The sequence below is a fragment of the Eleginops maclovinus genome, chromosome 3, assembly GCF_036324505.1.
Source record: "Eleginops maclovinus isolate JMC-PN-2008 ecotype Puerto Natales chromosome 3, JC_Emac_rtc_rv5, whole genome shotgun sequence".
Classification (NCBI taxonomy): Eukaryota; Metazoa; Chordata; class Actinopteri; order Perciformes; family Eleginopidae; genus Eleginops; species Eleginops maclovinus.
The window spans coordinates 14,512,954-14,535,048 of record NC_086351.1 but is presented as its reverse complement, the minus strand read 5'-3'; the positions used below and the strand labels follow the sequence as shown (position 1 = coordinate 14,535,048).

General features: G+C 40.1%; 1 protein-coding gene across 8 annotated transcripts; it reads left to right on the top strand.

Moving 5' to 3' along the window:
- The first annotated feature begins 7,946 nt into the window (after positions 1-7,946).
- Positions 7,947-15,129, top strand: tcea3 (transcription elongation factor A (SII), 3). Of its 8 annotated transcripts, none has more exons than XM_063880443.1 (21): positions 7,947-8,173; positions 9,202-9,264; positions 9,403-9,508; positions 9,614-9,704; positions 10,526-11,026; positions 11,107-11,220; positions 11,498-11,599; positions 11,687-11,755; positions 11,866-11,970; positions 12,085-12,150; positions 12,459-12,518; positions 12,623-12,694; positions 12,796-12,864; positions 12,936-12,998; positions 13,082-13,156; positions 13,480-13,640; positions 13,794-13,855; positions 13,967-14,116; positions 14,237-14,383; positions 14,609-14,680; positions 14,763-15,129. In XM_063880443.1, exons 1-21 carry the CDS (start codon positions 8,105-8,107, stop codon positions 14,769-14,771), a joined length of 2,226 nt encoding a protein of 741 aa, XP_063736513.1. In that variant the 5' UTR covers positions 7,947-8,104; the 3' UTR covers positions 14,772-15,129. The 8 variants fall into 8 exon arrangements, with proteins under 8 accessions (XP_063736513.1, XP_063736511.1, XP_063736512.1 ...); XM_063880441.1 differs by having other exon boundaries at positions 12,623-12,709; XM_063880442.1 differs by having other exon boundaries at positions 12,082-12,150.
- Positions 15,130-22,095: the final 6,966 nt, after the last annotated feature.

Genomic DNA, 22,095 nt, shown 5'->3' with positions numbered 1-22,095 from the left:
CAACATGTCAGAGTGCTGTCATAAAAGATGAAAGGCCCTCGGTGTTTTCAGATTTTAAAACGTTGTTGTTTACACAACTGACAGACTATCAGTTATGTGCTCCATATTTATTTATTAAATTAGAACTTAGAGATGAATCCATGTTTACAAGAGGCCATAAATGACACAATTGGCAGTGAAGGTCAAGAGAATAATTAATTCCAGGTGCTTTTCAATAATCACATGATTCACAAATCAAATTTAGACAGAAACAATTGGATACCTGAACCAAACCAAATGTTTATCCTTGGGAAATTCTTTATCTGATTGCATAAAATACTTCATTCCAAAGTTGAAGACTTTTCTGGTTCCTACAACAAACACAATGAATGTTCCTATATATCACTCCAATGCAGTTCCAAGCATTAAAAAATGCTTGTTAAACTTACAAGCACATAATTACCAAGGTGTTCCAGCTGTTCTGTTGATTCTGTTGATTATTATATACTACAGTTTTTATAGTGAGATATAAAACTGAACTTTTTCCTTTACTCATAAAATATTTTCTCTGTCTACCAAAAGGTTTAATGTTTATAGTTAATTGACATGTCATAGGCAGCATGACCCCAGGAATAATAATAAATCAAAAATGTTTCCTCATGTGATGAAGGCCCTGTTAACTTTTCATTAACTTTTATTTTTGAATCCCTCACTAAGGTGATATTTTCTTATTAATACTAAGATTTCATATTGAACTCTTGGATTGTGTGTTTATTTTGGACAGGATGCTGTATGCTTTGGGCTCTCTATTTTTTTCTATTTATCTACAGCCAGAAGGGAAGAACCAGAACGTGCAGATTTGGAGCAACTAGTGTTAACCTCAACTTTGAATACAAGCCTCTTCTTTGCCCGAGGATAACACTATCACATTTGGACATCTTACAGCAAAGAGCCCTTAGGCCTCAGTGTGCTCTAGCCTAGCCACCCTGTTCACAATGAGCTCTCCGGTTAGTTTTCTGCAGTATCTTCACTCAAATTTGACCTGATATTGAAGCTGGTTTGTTTGTGTTTTAAATGTTTGTAATGTCGGTCACCATGTCAAAGGAATCATAGGTCTTTGTTTATTAATCTGTTTCTGGCATAAGTATGAAGCTGTTAATTATTTTCAGTTGCATTTAAGGAGGACTGCTAACTAACTAACTGCTACTGTCTCCTTTGGTGTTCCCCAAGGCTCCATCTTTGGCTCCTTGTTATTTGCAACATATTTTTTCACTGGCATCTTTTCTAGCGTTACCTATATGCTTCACTGACAACAAACAGCCAAGCTTGACTTCATTCTGTTTTAAGTTGTGTGTGGATGTGAAAAATGTAAAAAAAACCAACAACATCTGTGACCAGATTTTTCCACATTAGGTTGATATTGAAATTTAAATGTTTTGGATATTGGAAGAGTGTACTAGTTTCGGTCTTCTGATTGTTTCTCTAAACAGGAGACCTGACTTGACTGGTTGAAATGTATGTTTTCAAATGAGAGAGCAGCTTTGAAGGGGGTTTTCTAAATCTGGCAGAGAGTTATGGCTGCTGAATTATGCATCCCCGCTGTAACTTTGGCCAGGATGCGTCAGAATCTCACCAAAATCACACTGGTGTTGGTTACTCCCCTCTACTTTAACCTGTCTTCCTCATTTAAACCTAAAGACAATTGAATTAAACATACCGTAAGTCTCAATCGTTAGCTTTGATTCCAGAGCTCCATGGCCACAAAAACATTGATGATTTGTATGGCAAACATTTCTTTTACTCATCTGCAAAATCTTTTTGTCGCCCAACTTCTTGTCAATCTCCTTTCAGATTGCTACCTTAAAAGAGAGGTTTAATATCCTCTTTTTAATTTAGCAATCTTCAAATCAGCCATCCAAGAGTAAAACAAATATATATGGAAAAGGAAAATGTAAAGCACACTTTGTTGAGTGACATGCTTGCAGGAAGCTGAACCTGATGAGTTAAGGCCTCCTGTCCTCAGCTGAGACAACTCCTCTGCTTGGAGATGTTTTTACTGCCCGGACCCCACATGGAAAGAGAGTATCTGTGTGCTGTCAGGGAACTGAACCAGAAACAAATATATACATCATCCATCTCCCAGCAGACACGAAACACACCCAGTATGCATTTGCTCTCTTTAACAGACACATGCACATGTAAAGCATCAGTCTATATCCTGACATCATCACTCGCGACCTCTTGATCATGACATCACCTAAGCATTTACAAGTCTGCTCCTTTTGACCTTGTGTTGATCCTCCAAGGCCATCAGGAGACCTTTTTCACTGCAGTTCTCCTCAAAAAATCCCAGTTTCCTGTGGGCTGTTGCACTCTCATGTGGAAGTAATAAATCCTCCACAAACTTGAAACAAACACTGCTGAAAGATGTTTGGATAGCCCCTCATGCTTCTTTTTTTCCTCCCATAAACTGATTTTCTTTCTTTTGGATGTTTATTTTTGTTTTGTGCCTGATGTGGAAATCTTGTACTTCAGATCAATCTCATTACTCGATGAGCCACAGTTCTACTTACTTAAGATATAGTTTATGACAACAGAAGACGCAGAGATGCATGGAAACAGACATTCAAAAACTAATATTTAGTTGTCTCTATACAGTATTTTCTATGTTACATCTCCCAATAGGAGGGGAGACAGTGTAACCCTTTGTCCAGTTTAGCTTTGGGACTCATTAAGTTCCTCTTCTTATCTAAACCTCCAGACATAAAGAGCCTCCTCTCATAGGTGTGAAGGACTCCAAGGCCACTCAAAATACCAAGTCATTACAATGAACAAATCATATTTTTGTTAAAGTCCAAAATCTTTTGTCCATGGCAACGCCACTCTTTCCAGTTCCTCCCACACGGATCGGAACGGGGAAGATATGGACAGTAAATGGACAATAAACCCGTTTTCAACCATTATTCTTTTTGGCCAAGGCCCAGAGCTATGAAGGCATAATGTATTATTCACCATTGATATGCAGCACTGTAATTGAATAAACTTTCATTCGGCACAAATAAACCTTTTCAAAATTATTATTTTTTACCAAGTATCCTGACATACACAGTTATAGCCCAAAGCTACATCTGAGGGAAGTTTTAACAAGGCATTAAATCAAATATATCCTACTAAGTCCCATCTCTCATACAGTGTGAACAACTTTTTTCACATTCTGCGAGCAACTTAGAATCAACATTAGTTACTAGGTTTTATCAGCTGCACAAGAATATACCTTATGTGTGCTTTGTCCCCTTTTAAAGGCTGTGCAACAATATATGACCTTTCACTTTATTTGTGTTAAAATACCTTTTTAAAATCTCTCCAAAAAATATTTTCACTTCTTTGAACACTGACCCAGATTACATCACCAGGGTTATCCGCTTAGACTTTATGAAGCTGTTGGTTGTGTCCTCACAGGACTGTTAACCTACTCTCACTTCAGATTGTTTAACATAAGAGGTCAGAAGAAGTGCCTGCAGTGAATTCACCCAGCCTTTTGGTGAGGAACTGTTTTGTGAAGTCATATACTGTAGATCAGTTGTTAAAGCTGTATCCTTTCACAAGACACCTGTGAATAATTTGATTTATGCATATTCGAAACCTGTAAAAAAAGCCTCTGTGCATTCCAGGAAGAGGTACTATAAATACTTTCACTCTTGTTACCCTGAGGTCAAAGTTTCCATGGTTGTATGTACTTTACCCTTTTCACTGTGTGGTTGCCTTTATATTGCAAGAACCATTGGTGATACTCACATTTCTAACAGAGCACACACAACATCTGAATTCAATCAACAACTAAGTTTACCAAAGTGTGACATCAGTGGATTTACATGTCTACTAACTGGGTCATTCAGCATTGAGTCCAATTCCTGCTTCTCTTAAGTCACTTCAGTCCTTTAAAAACTGGCCTGCAGAATCCAGTGCCAACAGAAAGCATTTCAGAAGCTGCTAATAAGGAGAGGAAAGGTAGATGTTGCAGGTTTTGAACTTGTAATTGGATTAGAGGTCAGTTGAAGAGGAAATGAGAGTAAGACGGGATTTACACACTAACCCTATCAGGGCTGTTGGCATAGGAACTCCGCTTTATCAATTAGCACCAATTGATCTGACGGATTTAGGTGATGTGATGTTGGTAAACAGCTAGATTATATTGCAATGAGTGCAAATATTGAATTTTATTTACAGTCTTAGATCAGTTCATACTTCGATTGGTTTCAAAGCAGAGAATTGTGGCATTCTTTTGAGCTGCTCTTCAATCCTCATTTTGAAGTAATATTCCTCTCTTTTAGTCTCATGCCAAATGAGGGTTATGCACTTGTTTGTCAGCATAAAGCTGTAGCTCAAGCACAAAGGAAGAGAGCTCAGAGATCAAATCGCAGCCTTGAGAAGAACCACAGGATCTTTTTGCAGAGACACTATACAAATGACTCAGTGTCTGTCCAGTGTGCCAATGTGTAATTGACGGTTGTGGAAAATTTATAGTGCATATTTTCATATTCCAATCCAGCTTTTTTTTGCCTTTAAATGCACATTTGTGCTGTTCACTGTGAAGCTATAGGCCAAATCATTATCTTCCTATTCTGTAAATCAGGTTACTTACAGTAACAGTATTTTCTGTAGGAATCAAGTTAAACATCTCTTGGTTTGGGCGTAATTCAGCTTTAGTTAGGTTAGTCATTTACTTATTTTGGTTGGATTGTGTCTAACGGTGGCACCACCGGTTATTTTGGTCAAAGGTAGCCTAAAATAGTGCCCCCACCAAAACAGTTTTGGATATGGTAGATTTGGAGTGTGTGTGGCAGTAAATAATGACTTAAAGACAGCTGAAGGAACAGGGATGTTCTTAAAGTCTTTGGGTGGTCCAACCTCTCCAGGAGATTTAGCCTACTTTTTGCGAGCGCCAACGCCAAACAGTGGTCATTATTAGCAGACGAACCAACCCAACCAGGCTGGAATTACCTTCCAGCCAACAGCAGATGGGAACGTCTAAACAATTCTCCCACTCTGTTTTGACATGCTCTATTACAGGTTCTGCATCCTGCACCATGATCCAGAAAACAATTGACAGCTCAATGAAATCATTCATTTTCTGGTCTGATGTCATCCAAAAATTGCCATAATTGCGCAGGCCTGGCGTCTCTGGTCTGTGACTGGCAAAGACACCAGTGCTGGGCGAGGTGATCCTAGAGGAGAGCAGACTGGTGGATGTTCCCTGTTGGATCTGTGTCAACTCTTTCTCTGTTAAAGTATGTAGGATGTACGGTGCCGTAAGAGGACCAATTTCAACCAACACAGGAGGCCTTTAACTTTCTACAGCGCTCACAAGCAATGACAAAGTGTGTATTGATGTGGTCAGACCACAGATGCTAATGATAGACTTTGGAAGCCCAGCAGCAGAGGCTCAGGGTACTTCAGTGCAGTGTATGGGAATGTACAGAGATGCAATTATGCAACTACATAGAGCCTGAGAGTCACCAGGAATCCAGACATAGGGGAGACTTAACTTCAGGAAACTCTTCCTTTCAGCCGCCTTGTGGACTAACAATCTGTATATTTTGCGTGTGGCCGGTGGCTCTCTTTATATACATCCCTGTTGACATGTAATGAACCCTTATCCATCGCTTGCAATATTCTTGGCTTTGTCATTTTTCAATAATGTTCTCTTTGCTAATGCTTATGGCCATCATTTTGGCAATGTCTTGAGTTTTCGTCCCCAAATTTGGAAATGTAACCTTACTTGCTGTGACTATAATAAAGTGTGTCTCCATAATAGAGACACGTAGGCTCTATTGAAATTCCTTACAGTACAAAACCATGTATTTCGATTAGGCTACACCAGGCATTCAATCTAGGTCCCCGGCTTTAAAGCTATAGTTGTCTTATTTCCAGCAGATTAATCTATTTCCCCGTGTTTGCCCTATGGGGCAAATGCATGCTTTCTCACTCGGGCCATTTCTGCTGTATTATAGATCATAGTATTTTTTAGGTCAATACATAATAAAGTCTACAGTCAATGATGTTGAAGCAGCTTGCATTTGCTGTTTTTTGCAATTAATGTATCATAATATAATTTCTATAAGCCTTATTTGATGTTTGAGAGTTTCAAGCTAGACAGAGTACTATTCTTCAAAAGGAAGAGGTAAACTGTCTATTTGTCCAAATGCCTGGGAAGAAGGTCAGTGGCTGCAAAAGTGAAAGCAGGTTGTTTTCTTCAGCCTCTGCTTCTTCTTGAATGGCTCCAAGCCGAAGGATTTAGTACACAGAGTTTTAAAGGATGTTGCAAGTTGATCTTGATCACTGGTCCTTCCTCTTGGCCTGCTTCCTCTCTTACCTCACGGGTAGCTGTCCCAGTTCTCTAGTTGGCCCGCACTGTCTCTACCTGCCAGACACCCAGGGGAAAGGGTTATACACTCAGCCTGTTGTGTAACAGCGTTGTAAAGAGATAATACTCTTTGCTCGAGACAAGCTTTCAGACTGTACTTTCACCTACCATCATTAACACAGTTATCTTCAAATCCCCGGCCCACAAACAGAAGTGCCACAGTTAGCTCTCAGGATAAATGAGACATGCTCCATATTTTAGGCGTTTAAACACACCGTTATAAAAGAAATCCACTCTCTTACACTTCACCTTAAGGGCAGACTTTAAGTTGTCAAGCCAATACTGTTCTGTAATGATATACAATTATGTTACAGAGCATTGCTGCCTACATAAACTGTCCATATAAACTGTCGCTGTATGAGATTTCGAGACAGAGAAATCCTTACCAATTAAAACCTCAAAACCTTCATCCCACTGATATTTGATCTAACTTCAAAAACAGACTGTTGGGACTTGCATCTCCCATGTCCTCGCTTCCCACAACTGTGGAGGCATCCAGCAGCAGGGACGTCTCTAAGATCTGAAGTGCAGCGGGGCTCCATTCCCAGTCGACTGTGGGAGTAAAGTCTCTAGGCATTCCAGCACTGGGAGCGTGTTTCCCCTGATTTTGCTATGAAAACAGTCTGAAAGTGATTGCTTCCAAAAAGTTGTCAGAGCTGATTTATAGACACATTTGTTTAAGGGATCTTTGAAAAGCACTTGCCCATGTAATATCAAGTAATTTCATACACTGAATGTTTGTTAAACTAACTTCAGCTTACTCACTGTGTACACCACCAGACCCCTGTGAGCAGCACAGAAACAGGCTTATGTCATTTTAAATAATATTACTCCACTTCAATATTATTACCATGCCAGTCATACCTAAACGATACGTTACAGCAAATTGTGTGAGCACTGTCAAATGTTTTACGTTTACAATTTGAAGTATGGCACAGCACATTTAATGGTTGGTTGCAAAGTCAGCATGATATCTGATCTGTGATCAGATCTGTTCACATTTCTCGTGAACAGATCTGCGGTTGGACTGTGTGAAGTTGTGAGGTTGTAGACTTACATCAGAGCGCTCTCTGGTGGTGAACACGTACAAACAATTACAAAAGTTCCAACAGACATTATTTTATTTGTATTAAGGAAAGTGAATCAGTTTTGCCTGATTTTAACTACACACCTGCACATACACTTCCAAGACCTCAAAGAGTAAATCCCTGTTACAGTGCTGAAGTTCTTGGTGATCTAATGAACATGTAGTAACTGTAATCCGATGTCAGGCTGAATTTTGGCATAACAACAACTGTTGCACTGGTGTGCAAATAACAGGTGCAGCCAAAACACAGAGTAATACATAAGACTGAATACGGATGCAATGAGGTCAATGATTTGCGGCTTCAGCATCACAAATAAGAAAATAATCAATGAATGTGTCTCTCTAAAATATAATTTAGCGAATAACCTTTAAGATTATATTTTTGTGTTGTAGCATTCCACTTCAGCTTCTATATTTAGTTGTTGTCATGTGTCGTGCAGCGTGTCAGCTGGGATCCTGCAGCAGGACACGCCTCTGGACTGAATGGAGCGTGCGCTAAAATCAGACCTGCAGAGGAGCCAAACTGTGTTTTTATTTTTTAAACCTAATATCAGGGTTTGCAATTATTACCATATCGACAGTATAGGTTCCTTTTTAATCGAGTAAATGCAGCGATGACGCGAGAGGAAGATCTCATCCGGATTGCAAAAAAACTGGACAAGATGGTGACTCGGAATAACACGGTGAGAACTTATTTTGACACCCACAGGTGGCGCGTTGTCCTGCCACCTCGTGCTGCACAGAAGGCCCGTGAACGTCTTTTCTGGAATTTTTCCCCTTCAGATTTACTTTGCTGATACGTTTGATTTAATTTGTATTGATGTAGTACTTGGTCATTTTGCATGTGTAATATGAGCCTGACTGTACTCTAACTGTACTCTTAACAAATGATCAACAGGTGTTTGGCTCCAGTGTGCTGCGTTCTATGGGACACGTTTTGTCAGCTTGTCGACAATTTCATTTTCAACAAACTTTTTGCTGTTTTGTCGTTTTAAAAAGGGACTCATTCGACAGAAAGTAAACCGAGCGGCCAGTGGGCAAGGTCGTTTGTGTGTGTGTGTGTGTGTGTGTGTGTGTGTGTGTGTGTGTGTGTGTGTGTGTGTGTGTGTGTGTGTGTGTGTGTGTGTGTGTGTGCGCGCGCGCGCGTGTGTGTTTGCGTGCGTGCGTGCGTGTGTGTTGTGAATAACTGCAAACAGGACGTTGTTTCATGGCGCCAGTCATTCAAGGTTTCAAGGTTTCAAGGTTTCAAGGTTTTATTTGTCATATGCACAGCAGATACAGCGTTGTTGGCAATGAAAATCTTATGTCGCGTGCTCCTCCAACAACTCCACATACATGGTGCAAATAAGATAAATGGAGTGCAGAGTACATTTTACACAACAATGCAGTTCTCAATAAATAAACTATGGAAACTTTTATTTCTAGAATGAAGCAAACAGTCTCACAAATGACTATGCAAGGCCTGTTGTGATATACAGTATTCTTTAAGTGTATTGAATTAATATGTTTTTGTCTAAAATGCTGATTCAAACTACAGAAGTGAAACTGTTTCTGCTCACTTAGCTAAGGATCTACACTTTCTGTTTTGAGATGTTCATATTTGCATGGAATCAAATCTAAATTACACATCGTCATCACATATTTCTAAATAAAACCTGTGCAGGTTAAAACGTCTAAATTATTTTTGCATTTGACTATTTTGTGTCTTCAGGAGGGCGCCATGGACCTGCTGAAGGAACTACAAAGTTTCAATATGACACTAAAACTTCTCCAGGTATGCACCATTACTTGTTGTACGAGTACAGTTGTACGATTGCTTTTTAACATTGGACTTATTGTTAGTTAGTTATAAACCATCATGAAAAATAAGATGATTGCTATTACTTAAGCTCAAAATATATGTTTGTTTAAGGAAACGAGGATCGGTATGTCAGTGAATGGAATCAGGAAGCACTGCACAGATGAGGAAGTCATTGCCTTGGCAAAGGTTCTCATTAAAGACTGGAAAAGACTTCTTGGTACTTGACACTGATGCATGATTTACTGAGCAGTAGATGCATACTTTAAACATTATGAACTGAGTGACTTACTGATATGATTCCTTCATACAAACACTCACACAGACACCGAGAAAGCATCATACATGAAGAACACTTTGGACTCCAGCAAAACGACCGGGTCTCCAAGCAGCTCTCCCTCTGACACCCAGAGCAGGTCAGTACTCCTAAACAGCTGCTGCACGGAGATGCAGAGACAAGAAGAGAGTGTTGATTGTGAACTGCTTTAATTGAATCTAAAATATGATGTAGTAAAAGATGGAAGTGTAGGCGTTCAGAGAGATAGTGAGATGTTTATCATGAATTGCCACAGTGCACAGTAGACCTAGGATGTTTGTACATTTTATTTATTAAATATATTATTCATAATAGTGTATATAATATTTATATCATATAGAAGTAGTTTAACCCAGCACGTCCCACATAAGAGGCACTACAGACATTAAGACATCATTCTATCAGCCTATCCAGGGAATAGTTTTTGACACTTCCATTGAAGCTTTTAAATCATCCTATTTTATCTGTCCTGCTGAAAGTGCGTCTTAACAAAGATAATATTCAGCACCAAGGACCGTGCTTTATGTTTAGAATTCAAAAGAATCATAAATAAACAACGAAAGAAATCTCATTCACCACATGCATAATAACTGCACCTATAGGCATGTCATAATGGATGCTTCTTTTTCTGAGGCTAGAATTTGCACGTTTTTCTAGGTAAATAATGTTGCAAGTTACTTTCGAGTGCCAACTAGGTTATTTGTAAAAGGGCTATATGAACGAAGTGATCATGCATGGTGTTAACTGTTACTGTGTTTATCAGCTCAGCACACAACTGAAGTAATATATATTACTTGTCAACATCAGTCAGTTAAATCCTATCTGAATGGGGCTTAAGCTGCTGACCTGAGGTTTAACTGGACTTTTAGCTGGCTCTGGTAAAGAGGTAAATATGATAGTTCCTTTGTATTTGTTACACAGGAGACTGGATATCAAATCAAAACATGAATCAGATCCTGACAAAAAATACTCAGATGAAAAAAGAACAGAAAAACACAATGACGAACATGAAAACAAAAAGCGACACCAAGAAGACCCCAGCCATGAAAGACACCTTGAGGAGCCCCACAATGAGAAACATAACCAAGAAATCCAAAGAGAGAAGCATTTAGAAGAACCTCAAAAACAAGGGCATGCAGGGGATGCCCCACTCGAAGTAGATTACTACAAACAAAAACATGTGCAAGACCTGCAGAGTGAGAGAAACAAGCCCAAACCAAGGAAAGAAAGACCTTTAGGAGAGCCAAAGAAGATGAGACACCTGGAAGAAGTCAAAAAGGAAAGACTGCCAGAGGAGCCAAAGAAGCACAGCTATGCAGATGACATGGAGAAGGACAAATTCAAAGAGGATAGGAGACACGAGAGGCCGCCGATCGAACCCCAGAGAGAGAAACCAACATTTTACAAACCACTTTTTGAAAGGTGAGACAGATGTGGCTCAAAAATTGATTAATACACATCAAAACATGCATCAGAGCTTCAGATTAAATAATTTATTGCAGGAGAGGAGTGATGGACGGCAGTCTTCTTTATCCCACCCGATTCCCCTCGCCCCCTCGCCCTGCCAGGCCTCCACTCCCGGTTAGACGCCCCTCATTGGACCTGAAAAAAGACAGGTCGGGATGCAAGACTCATGCATGGCATGCACTGAAGAGCATGATGGACTGAAATATACCTGCACCTCATAACCCTTTCTGAGTCACTCATATGCACTGACATTTGTGCCTTCAGTTTTATTACCAGACTCATGGGCTAACAGGATACTCTCTGTGCATGGGTGCATGCTGTGATGGGTCAGTCAGGTGTGTCAGAAAATACTTTTATTTCACTGGAACAGCATTGGGTGCTCTTCAGTTGCACCGCCCTGACTTTTCTGTTGTGATATTTGTGCAGGAAGGACGGTAAAGACTCTTTCTCCCGACATCCCCGTCCTCACACTCCTCTACCCGCCTCTCCGCCGGCAAAGCGGCTTTCCCTGGAAGTAAAGAAAGAAAGGTTAGATGTGTTTTGATGCATGGTAGAGTGAGTTAGTGCAGAGAAGTGTGAGATTTCTGAAACAAATGTTGATTTTATTCACATCAGGAAATTTCCACTGGATCCAAATGCTCCATTTGCTCCTCTTCCTCTTCACCTTCATCCTCCTCCACCCAGGTCAGGGTCTGCATGCCCACTGCATTGCCTCACATAAGTATTTGCTTATAATATCCACTGTCACCTCGAAGCGCATCCGTTCAACTCAAGGGTGTTTTTCTTTCATTCAGAAAGGAGCCACCTGACCCCAACGCTCCTTTTGCTCCACTTCCATTTCACCTTCACCCACAGTCTCCTCCCCCGCAGCGCCATTTACTGGATGTGAAAAAAGAGAGGTCTGGATCAGATGAGTTCTCATTACAGCCCCCATGTACTAAAGTCACGTCCCGGAAATGTCTTGAGAGCGTTTTCCTCTTTGAATTGAAACCTTGTGTTGTTTGCCACAGCAGGAAGGAGTCATCAGACTCTAAACCTCCACTACAGAAGAAGTCATCCGATCTCATAAAGAAAGACAGGTCCGGGATCTGGAAATTATTCATTCGGAAATAAAATGCTGTTTTGTCTGGAGGATCAGTGACCTCGAATGATGTTTTTCGGTTTCTTGTTTCAGGCTACAAAATAAATAGATTAACAGAGTTACAAAGGATACATTTTATAAGCTTAAGGTTTTATTCACTACGTTTCTTACATATGATGATGTAAAAGGAAATGATTCCCATTTTTACTTAAAGACGGGGGTGCAATACCACTGTCAAAAGAGCAAAGAGTCTAGAAGCAAATATTATTTTGGTAATATATAAAGACAGTTGTTTTGTTTTTCCAGGAAAGAGTCATCGGATAGCAAAGCCCCTATTAAACACTCAGATGAGGCTAAGAGAGAAAGGTTGGTAACTCATGTGTATGAACATGTTTACTGTAAATTTTCCTTATTTTTCACTTTCTGCAGGTGGATTTGTTTAAAAATCAAACAAATGCTTCCTTTTCCAGGAAAGATTCATTGGACTCAATACCGCCCCTTCCCAAGAAGCCCAGTTTGGATGTCAAAAAAGAAAAACACAGGTGTGAAGAAACAAAGTAATTCAACTGTATATGGCATTTCAATCAACACTACTTCCAAGATAATCTCAAGTGTGTACTTATTGGTGTCTCTTTTGTTGCAGGAAGGACTCCTGCGACTCAAAGCCTGGCCCACCAGTGAAACATCCATCAACTGACTCCAAACCTGACAGGTTAAATGTCATTCATACTTGGAAATGCAAAGGAAATGTATATTTGCTGAAAGTGTCTCATTATTTACTAGGCGGAAATCCATCGATTCAAAGAAAAGCAGCTCACCGCCAGCAAGGAAGCTAACGGCTGAAAGGTGAATCTTTTTTCCATTAAGGCTTAAAAGGGTTTCTTCTCTATGAAAAGCAAGAAGATGATGCTATTGACTTTGTGTTACAGGAGAGAGTCTCACGGCTCCAAGACTCCTCAGACTGGACCGCCACAGAGAAAGCCCTCTACCGACAGCTTTGAGAAGTATTTCAAAATTATTTATTTTTTGTCAATATTAGAGCCATTGTAAGTGTACAATGTCTGATGATGATACTCATGATTATTTCACATTGAATCTAGCACTCATTTCAAGTAACTTATATTTAAGAAAACCCATAAAGTCATACAGTATGTCAGTAAGTCTTTTGAGTCCAAAGCTATTGAGGATTTTATGCTGCCCCCAAAAAGCAGATTAATTTAAATAAAGGAAACTCCTTTATTTCCAAAGGTCAAATCCGACCAAAGACACCTGATGTGTTGCTTCACACACTGTGCACTACTATGCTTTGATTTGTCGTTTACTATAGGAGGGGCAAAGCTGAAACTCCTAAAACTCCCACCACGCCAACCAGCCCCATGTCCCCCAGCTTCAGTTCCCCCGGGGGGCCACTGTCCCCTCGTTACGCTACTGGGGACTCCATCAGAGACAAGTGCATTGAGATGCTGGCAGCTGCCCTGCGCACAGACAGTGAGGCGCAGATTAACCCTTATCACTGAGAATACACACTACTGCAGCTGCTGCGCACAAAATACACTGACTGACTGCAGCAAGATATACCAAAGGAACACACGCAAATGTCACTGTGATGTCCAGATTGACTTGTGTTTCTGGTCTTTACAGACGACTTCAAGGATTTTGCAACTAACTGTGACAGCATGGCGGCAGAGATTGAAGATCATATCCTTCAGTTTAACTAATTATTTGCCTTTATGTTTGGTCATGAAACTTTAAAGTATCCTGTTTGGCATTATGACTGTGATCAGAGCTACCTTGACTGCATGGTTGCACATATCTATCAGGATTCAAAGGCCACTGATATGAAGTATAAAAACAGAGTCCGCAGCCGTATCAGCAACCTGAAGGACCCGAAGAACCCTGGGCTTCGCAGGAACGTCCTCGCAGGAAACATTGACTTGAGTCGCATCGCCACCATGTCTGCTGAGGTACAGAACACTGCCAATTCATACTAACATCCATGAACTGCTTTTGTGATGCACAGATCTGTTGGTGTGCCACGCTTTTATGTCCCTCTGCTCCGATTTTCACATATTCTCTTAATGTAGGAGATGGCCAGCGACGAGCTTAAACAGCTGAGGAACGTTCTCACCCAGGAAGCCATCCGGGAGCATCAGATGGCCAAAACTGGAGGCACCTCCACCGACCTGCTGCAGTGCAGCAAGTGCAAGAAGAGGAACTGCACCTACAACCAGGTAAACACACACACACACACACACACACACACACACACACACACACACACACACACACACACACACACACACACACACACACACACACACACACACAGCTTCTTTACAGCTTCTTAATCCTCTTGTGTGTGTGTGTGTGTGTGTGTGTGTGTGTGTGTGTGTGTGTGTGTGTGTGTGTGTGTGTGTGTGTGTGTGTGTGTGTGTGTGTGTGTGTGTGTGTTTTAGGTGCAGACACGCAGTGCTGATGAGCCGATGACCACATTTGTCCTGTGCAATGAGTGTGGTAACCGCTGGAAGGTGTGTATTTTCCCAACATGTCTCTTGTACTTTTACTTTTGTATCATTTCATAACACTCTTTCTTTTCTTTCTAAATTTCAGTTCTGCTGAGACCTTCCAGATGATCTTGATTTTTTTCTTAGCATATTGAACTTAATTATTTTCTATATTGGGAAGGGGAAGGAGATTATTGCTGCTAGTGATTTGAACAGATAAAGTGTTTTTAACAATTTTTACTTTTTTAGGTTTTTAGGCTTGTGCTAATAAACACAGTTTGCTTTATGTTGAATTGAAGATTGAGCATGAACGTCTGTTTGATGACCATTAACACATCACAATGATCATGGTGCTGTCATGATGAGAACACTATCCAGTTATTATGCTACGTGACATACCTGTTGAAGTTCATAAATCATATGTATGATTGCTTGTTAAACCCACATTTAATAAAGAAAATTCACAGTCTTAATCAGAGTTGATGCATCTTCTTCAACAATGTCTTGTGGCAGAAAAAATGTACTCTTTGCTGGAGTATGGTTTGGATTACTTCTACATGCAGCAGATGGCAGCAGTCCATCGTAACTCAATGCAGCATCAGTTTCCACAATTACATTTTTAAATAAAGGGGGACTCTTGCTTGTTAGTCCAGCTGGCTGCTAAAGCCACAGGGAAGTGCTGCTGAAGACTGACGTGATAATGTTAAAGCCATTTAGCAAAAATAAACCTGTTTCTTGAACATTTGATTAATGAGGAATACATTTGTGCCTTGAGCAATGTGGAAATGATATCCTTCAAATCTACAGTTGAATAGATTGGACTTTACTAATGCAGCACTTTTATTAAATAAATATAATATGTGGTGGTAATGTCAGAAATATGGTCTGCAGAAAGCATGGAAAGGAAAGCTTCCCGGCCACCCTCTGGCTGAATCTGCACCATCTGGTTTCCTGTGAGTTGAAACCACATTCATTTACTTCTTCTGCATCATTTCCACCATTACACGTCCTGCGTTGATGCACACGGAGCTCAGAAAGCATCAACACTTAGTGTTATTCTACACGGATGCATTTGTTGTGATCATCATTCATCCTGAAACTATATATCTGAAATATAATTTAACAGCTACATATGAAAGGAAGACACAAATATAATCATGAAGCTAGATCCACTTCTATAACTGAGTTTTTATCGTAAAGATTCTCACAGCAGCAATTTAAAATAAATATTTTAATGCCTCATTTCTTAATGGGTTCTGCCACATAATTACTCATATTTTCACTAAGTGGCATCTGCTCTGTGGCATCTGTGCTCCTAGCGGATGGTGAGAAGAGATGTTAGAAAATCAAAGCTGCTGAAACGCTCTCCATACTTTACCCAAAAGAACAGATCTCCCAAAAAATGGCAACAACTTTTCATGCTTATTTGAAAAAAATGAATAAGGACATTCACATTACATCAAAGTACTTACATGTGGACACTTTTGCATTTGTATTATATTATTAGATGTTCACCCTTTTTATGATAAGTTATTAGCTTTGCCAGCAGTCATAACACACAACACCTTTATGGCAATGTTGAACTCGGGATCAATTGATGTGATAGGGTCAAAGCAATGAGAGTTGACATTTTGAAAACCTCGACCCTTTAATTGTCAACCAGTTGTAAAAAAAAACAAGTTTGCCATTAAATCTATACAGTACATGTGCGGGGAGACATGCATGTCAAGTAAATGAAAGACACACTGTGATGTAAGCTCAGTATAGATGTCACTTTGTCTCTCTTGAGAAGATGTGTGGCAATACATCAGTGACAGCCACATGACGGCATCGTCCAATCACAAACCTCCATCAGCTACAAGACAGACAGACCTCTGGGGTTAAAATGACTGGATGAATTTATTTCATTAAACATAGAACATACACTGACAGGCGAAAACAGAAGTTCAAAGTCATTTTTCCATCATAAACAACACAGCACATTTGTGTGTGTTAATGGCAGGTTGATGGCTGCTACTTGCTCCAAATTGAAAGTATTACACTGATTCTTCAAATGAGAATCCATCTTGTAATTGTGAGGCTCATACTGTTGGTTTTTGATTTGCATCGTTGTACAGTCTTCTTTGTCTTAAATGTTTCTCTGCAGTGTTATGATGGGTTTGTAACCTGCAGTCTCCTGTCGTGGCTGCATGCAGTTTCTCTATAAATGTAAACAATAAAAAAGCCTTGGTTAGCACAACGTGTCCCCAAGACAACATAATCAGTGAGGTGATCTATCAATCCATCAATCCATCTATCTATCTATCTATCTATCTATCTATCTATCTATCTATCTATCTATCTATCTATCTATCTATCTATCTATCTATCTATCTATCTATCTATCTATCTATCTATCTATCTATCTATCTATCTATCTATCTATCTATCTATCTATCTATCTATCTATCTATCTATCTATCTATCTATCTATCTATCTATCTATCTATCTATCTATCTATCTATCTATCTATCTATCTATCTATCTATCTATCTATCTATCTATCTATCTATCTATCTATCTATCTATCTATCTATCTATCTATCTATCTATCTATCTATCTATCTATCTATCTATCTATCTATCTATCTACCTATGCACTAACTTGTTATGCTATAGACAATAGTTACCAAGTGACAACAGAAACACTGACAAATAAAATGTATGACACTGCAAAATAAACAAACTGAAAGCCAACTTACTTAGCTTTTCTTATTGATATTGATATTATTACTCTCTAACTGTCTCTAAATTGAGGTACATTGCAGTTCCCCCCCTGCATAATCTCAAAATAATGTTCGGAAAATGTTTTCATCTTTAGACACACAGTTCAATCAGTGGGATGAGCCTCATGCTTTTGGAGGAGATTACAGCTTTTTCTTCCCGTTTGTAAAACTGAGTGAATATTGCTCACAAAGAAAAAGGGTTTGAGTCTAAGCTCTATAATCTCATGTGATTTTCTTCTGCAACTGTAAAATATCTTAAAAGTAGTAGTGTCAAGCCAGTATTCTGCAAAGAGACATTATCTCCCCTTGAAACTTTTCAATTTAGAACATCTGAAGTCTCTAATGCTTCTGAAATGTATTCACCTTTTCAGACCCTGCAGACTTCTTCAGGTTGTCTTTCATCCTCAGGGACTCATCATATGAAAAAGCTTGTGAAATCCATACCCTGCATCAGGCCATAACTCTTTAATGTAAAAAATAAATATGGCATGCATCACATCATCGCCTCATCTTTTAACCTGCTCTCGTCTTAAAAGGAACTTACGTTATTCTGGCATCTGAAGTAGAAGCATTTCAATCATTTTACTGCATTATGTTTTTGGATATCTATAATTACCTGTGAGAGGGTGTAAAATGTTAAATGCTCACCTGTACTGCTGTGTTTGATCAAAGCTTCCCAAATTTCAGATTACATTGAAAAGAATGTAAGATGTATCTCCGAACTCCCGTGGAGATTCATTTTCAAGCTCTGGCTTTTTATCCTCAAAGCAAATGCCATTTCATTGCTGGGATGACAGAATATGGTGCTGAGAGCTGTCAGAGTTGGATAAATAATCCTGTCAAATTCTTTTTGCTTTAGAATTTGTTCATTTGAGGAATGCAAGTTCCTTTTGATCATGCAGTTTAGAGGGTAAACCATCCTGTAGAGGAACACTTTATAGTGGTTATTATAGTAGCGAAGAGCTGTGGCTGCTCACAAATCTACTGAGAATGGACTTTTAAATGCAGTAAAATTTACACTCAGCTTGACTAGACCTTTTGAGGACATGCAACTTGTTAGTCATTTGAGAAAGTCGTGTTTTCAGAAAAGGGAGCCAGGGGAGTGGCATTAGAATAGTACTTGATATAATATGCATGGTTGCCCTAATCCTGGGTTAAATGACCTGGACCAGACCGGGGGAATAGTGGTCTGCTGGAGAGAATTCCCGGACACGCTGCTGGACTTCATTAGGATTATGCAAGATTGTTCCTAGACTTGACCTGAAATGGCTTTTATTTGAGAGATGATGGAGTGGACCTTCTGCTTCATAGTTGTAGTTTCAAACACAGAACTCACAGTCACAAAAACTTAAAATGAGAAGTTTTTGTAGCGTCAAAAACACATTAGTTAACCGTCTGCTTTCTCTACTGCGCAGATAGGTTAGAAAAACTCATTCTAAATCATCAAAAAGAGCTGACCCTTTAGGCAAACTGTGTATCGTGTTGCCAGATGGAAAGGTGCAAACTGTAGAGCTTAAAGATGTAAATACGGAGATATCTGAGACCTTAAATGGAGACAGCTACTCTCTAAAAAGGAAAACATCAAGAAGTGAAGCTTTCTCCAGACTGCTTTTTAACAGGAGGCTTTAGGCTGGCAGAGATAATGTATGGGCATAAACAACCTCACAGTCTACATCCAAGCCAGCAGCTCTGTGAAGTTCCTAAAAATCAAATGCATTACCATTTAATAACACACAATCTTCCACACATACTTTCGTGCATATTTAATAAGACCGACAAATAAAAACAACCTTTATAGGCAATGTGCAAATGCTCCTGATTGATGCCTTAAATGTCAGGTCCATTTCATAGTCCTGATCAACACCATTATCATGTGTAATGAGGCTGAATCCTTTTTCATGGAAATGTTGCTCCCTTCTCATCATCTGGAAATTATTCAATGAGCCTTGTCGAGTCTTAAGTGGGTGAAAACAGGCAGCAGCGTCCAAAGCTTCATTGGAGAAGGCACTGTCATTGAAAAGCTTTTTTAAAAATATATTTAAAAGTTTGGGATAGTATGAATGAAGTGGTGAACTTCTTTATCAGGCACATCTTCACACAACTTGCTAGTACCTATTTGATCATTTCCTTTGTGTCTCTCTTATATTTATTGTGCTCTCAGAGAAACGTGTCATGCCGGTGGACTCTGGTGGGAATGTTGTGCAATACCATTACATCAATAAAATATGCCTGAGGGTGTATATGAGGCTGGCATAATAATGGGATCATATTTCTTAGGAGCTCAGGGACATCCATCCACAAGTTTACTCTGTCCCTCCTTAGAAATCACAACACTTAAAGAATAACTTTTCAAATAGACTTGATGACATCATTGAAAGTGTGGACTTGTGCAAACGTGAACAATGACAGAAAAGTTGTTTTCTTGAGCCAACACATTTCATTTGTTGTTACGTCCCCACTAAAGTCTAGGGGACCTGGAGACTGTAACACGCGACAACCAATTAATGAGTAAGTCAGGTTAAAGGTCACAGACAATGTTTATTTGTACTCACAAAAGAATACACAACAAATGTTCTTCAGGTGAGGAGGAGGAGGAGACCAGGGAGATTGTGCCAAATAAAATAAATAAATATAACAAAAACCAGGCCTATCTCTACATCTCTCTTCTGAAACAAACTCAAACAAAAACCCTCACTTCCTGAACTACTAACAAGTGGACAAAGCAAAATACAGGGGTGGCAACAATCCGCTAACCTAGTGTGTCTAACATAGGTTATCTACGTGATGAGATGTAAAGGGTACCCCAACTTACCTAACTCCTCCACCTCCCACCACACACACAGTCACAACATATAGCATAGGCTACGCGATTGTCACAATAGTTTAACACGCAGTCAAATTCAGTCAGCAGCAGGCCCAGCAGTGAGACCGAGAAGGCTTCCTGGTTGTCTCCTTTATGGCTGGTCCTGGGTGCTGATTGGTCAGCTGAGGGTGAGGAGCCAATCAGTCATCAGTCAGAGATGCCCAGGCAGGTACTGATCAGCTGCTGATTAGCTGTAGTGAATGACAGGGAGTAGAGAAAAGAGCAGGAGGCAAGAAACAAAAGTACAGCCTGCTCGGCACGTAACACCCCCACACATATAAATCCAAACAGTATGTTTGGACCTGACAATAACCTTTACATAGCACGAGATAGTGCATCAGCCAGAATATTATCGGCTCCCTTTTTATGACTTATTTCAAGGTTGTAGTTCCCAACAATCAATGACCAACGCATAAGGTGTTGATTGTGATTGTACATTCTTGCAAGAAAAACCAGGGGATTATGGTCAGTATACAACTTCCCTCTTAACTGGGTTAACCCTATATGCACGCTGTTTGATGGGCAAAGGGTTGGTCAACACAACATCATGAACTATGACAGAAGTTTGTGAGGGAGTCTTATTGAAAAGACATTCAAAGTCAAATATCAGGGACTTAATGTCATTTCCCTGATTACCAGGGAGATGAGACAAGTAGTGGGGCAAATCCAACAATACCTCAGCATTGCTTAGTCTTGCCCCCTGTGGTGTTGCATTGCGCATCACCAACTCATCTTCATCCTCATTTGAGCTCACCTTTGTAATTGAAGCCATAGGAGAGACTAATGTCCCCACCTGGTGAGCTTTGGAAGACTCATTTTGATCATCCCGGGAGCAGTACCTCTTTAGCATGTTGACATGACACACTCTGGTAGGACGTCTGCCGTCAGGTGTTTGAATGACGTAATTTGTTTCACCGAGCTTCGCATCTACAACATAAGGACCAGAGAATTTAGTAGACAGAGCAGAACCAGTTACAGGCAATAGAACCAATACTTTGTCTCCTGGCTGAAACAAGCGCGCTACTGCCTTCTGGTCGTAGCGTTTCTTCATTTTCCCCTGGGAAGAGGCCAGAGCTTCCCTAGCCAAGGAACAGGCCCGCTTTAGACGCTCCTTAAGTTTGGCAACATACTCCGGGATACTGCAAACTTTATTCTTTGACATGATCAGATGCTCTTTAAGAACCCTTAATGGTCCTCTGACCTCATGTCCAAACACTAACTCCGCAGGACTAAAGTCTAGAGACTCCTTAACAGCCTCCCGGGCAGCGAATAACACCAAAGGAACACCATCATCCCAATCTCTATGAGACTCATGGCAATGTTTTCTTAGCATGCATTTCATGGTCTGGTGAAATCTCTCTAGTGCCCCCTGACTTTCAGGATGATACGGGCTGGATGTCACATGCTTGATACCTAAGGTGTCAAGTACCCTGGCGAACACTTTAGACATAAAGTTGGTTCCTTGATCCGTTTGAACCACCTTGGGTAGACCAAAGAGGGAAAAAAACTTCAAAAGTGCCCTGGTGACAACTGGAGCAGTGATTTTCCGTAGTGGAATGGCTTCTGGGAACCTAGTGGAAGCACACATGACAGTTAAGAGAAACTGATTTCCTGTTTTAGTTTTTGGCAAAGGTCCCACACAATCCACAATCACTCTTTCAAATGGCTCCCCCATTACTGGAATGGGGATGAGAGGAGCAGGGTGAATCACTTGATTCGGCTTACCAGCAACCTGGCATACATGACATGATCGACAATGAAGAACAACATCTGACTTGAGTCCTGGCCAAAAGAAATGTTTTAAGACTCG

Excerpts from the sequence above, each read along its gene's own strand:
- tcea3 (XM_063880436.1), top strand. The coding sequence starts at position 8,105 with ATGACGCGAGAGGAAGATCTCATCCGGATTGCAAAAAAACTGGACAAG. Across the intron at positions 9,265-9,402 it reads TGACACTAAAACTTCTCCAG|GAAACGAGGATCGGTATGTC; the intron begins GTATGCACCATT and ends TGTTTGTTTAAG. Across the intron at positions 9,509-9,613 it reads AGACTGGAAAAGACTTCTTG|ACACCGAGAAAGCATCATAC; the intron begins GTACTTGACACT and ends ACACTCACACAG.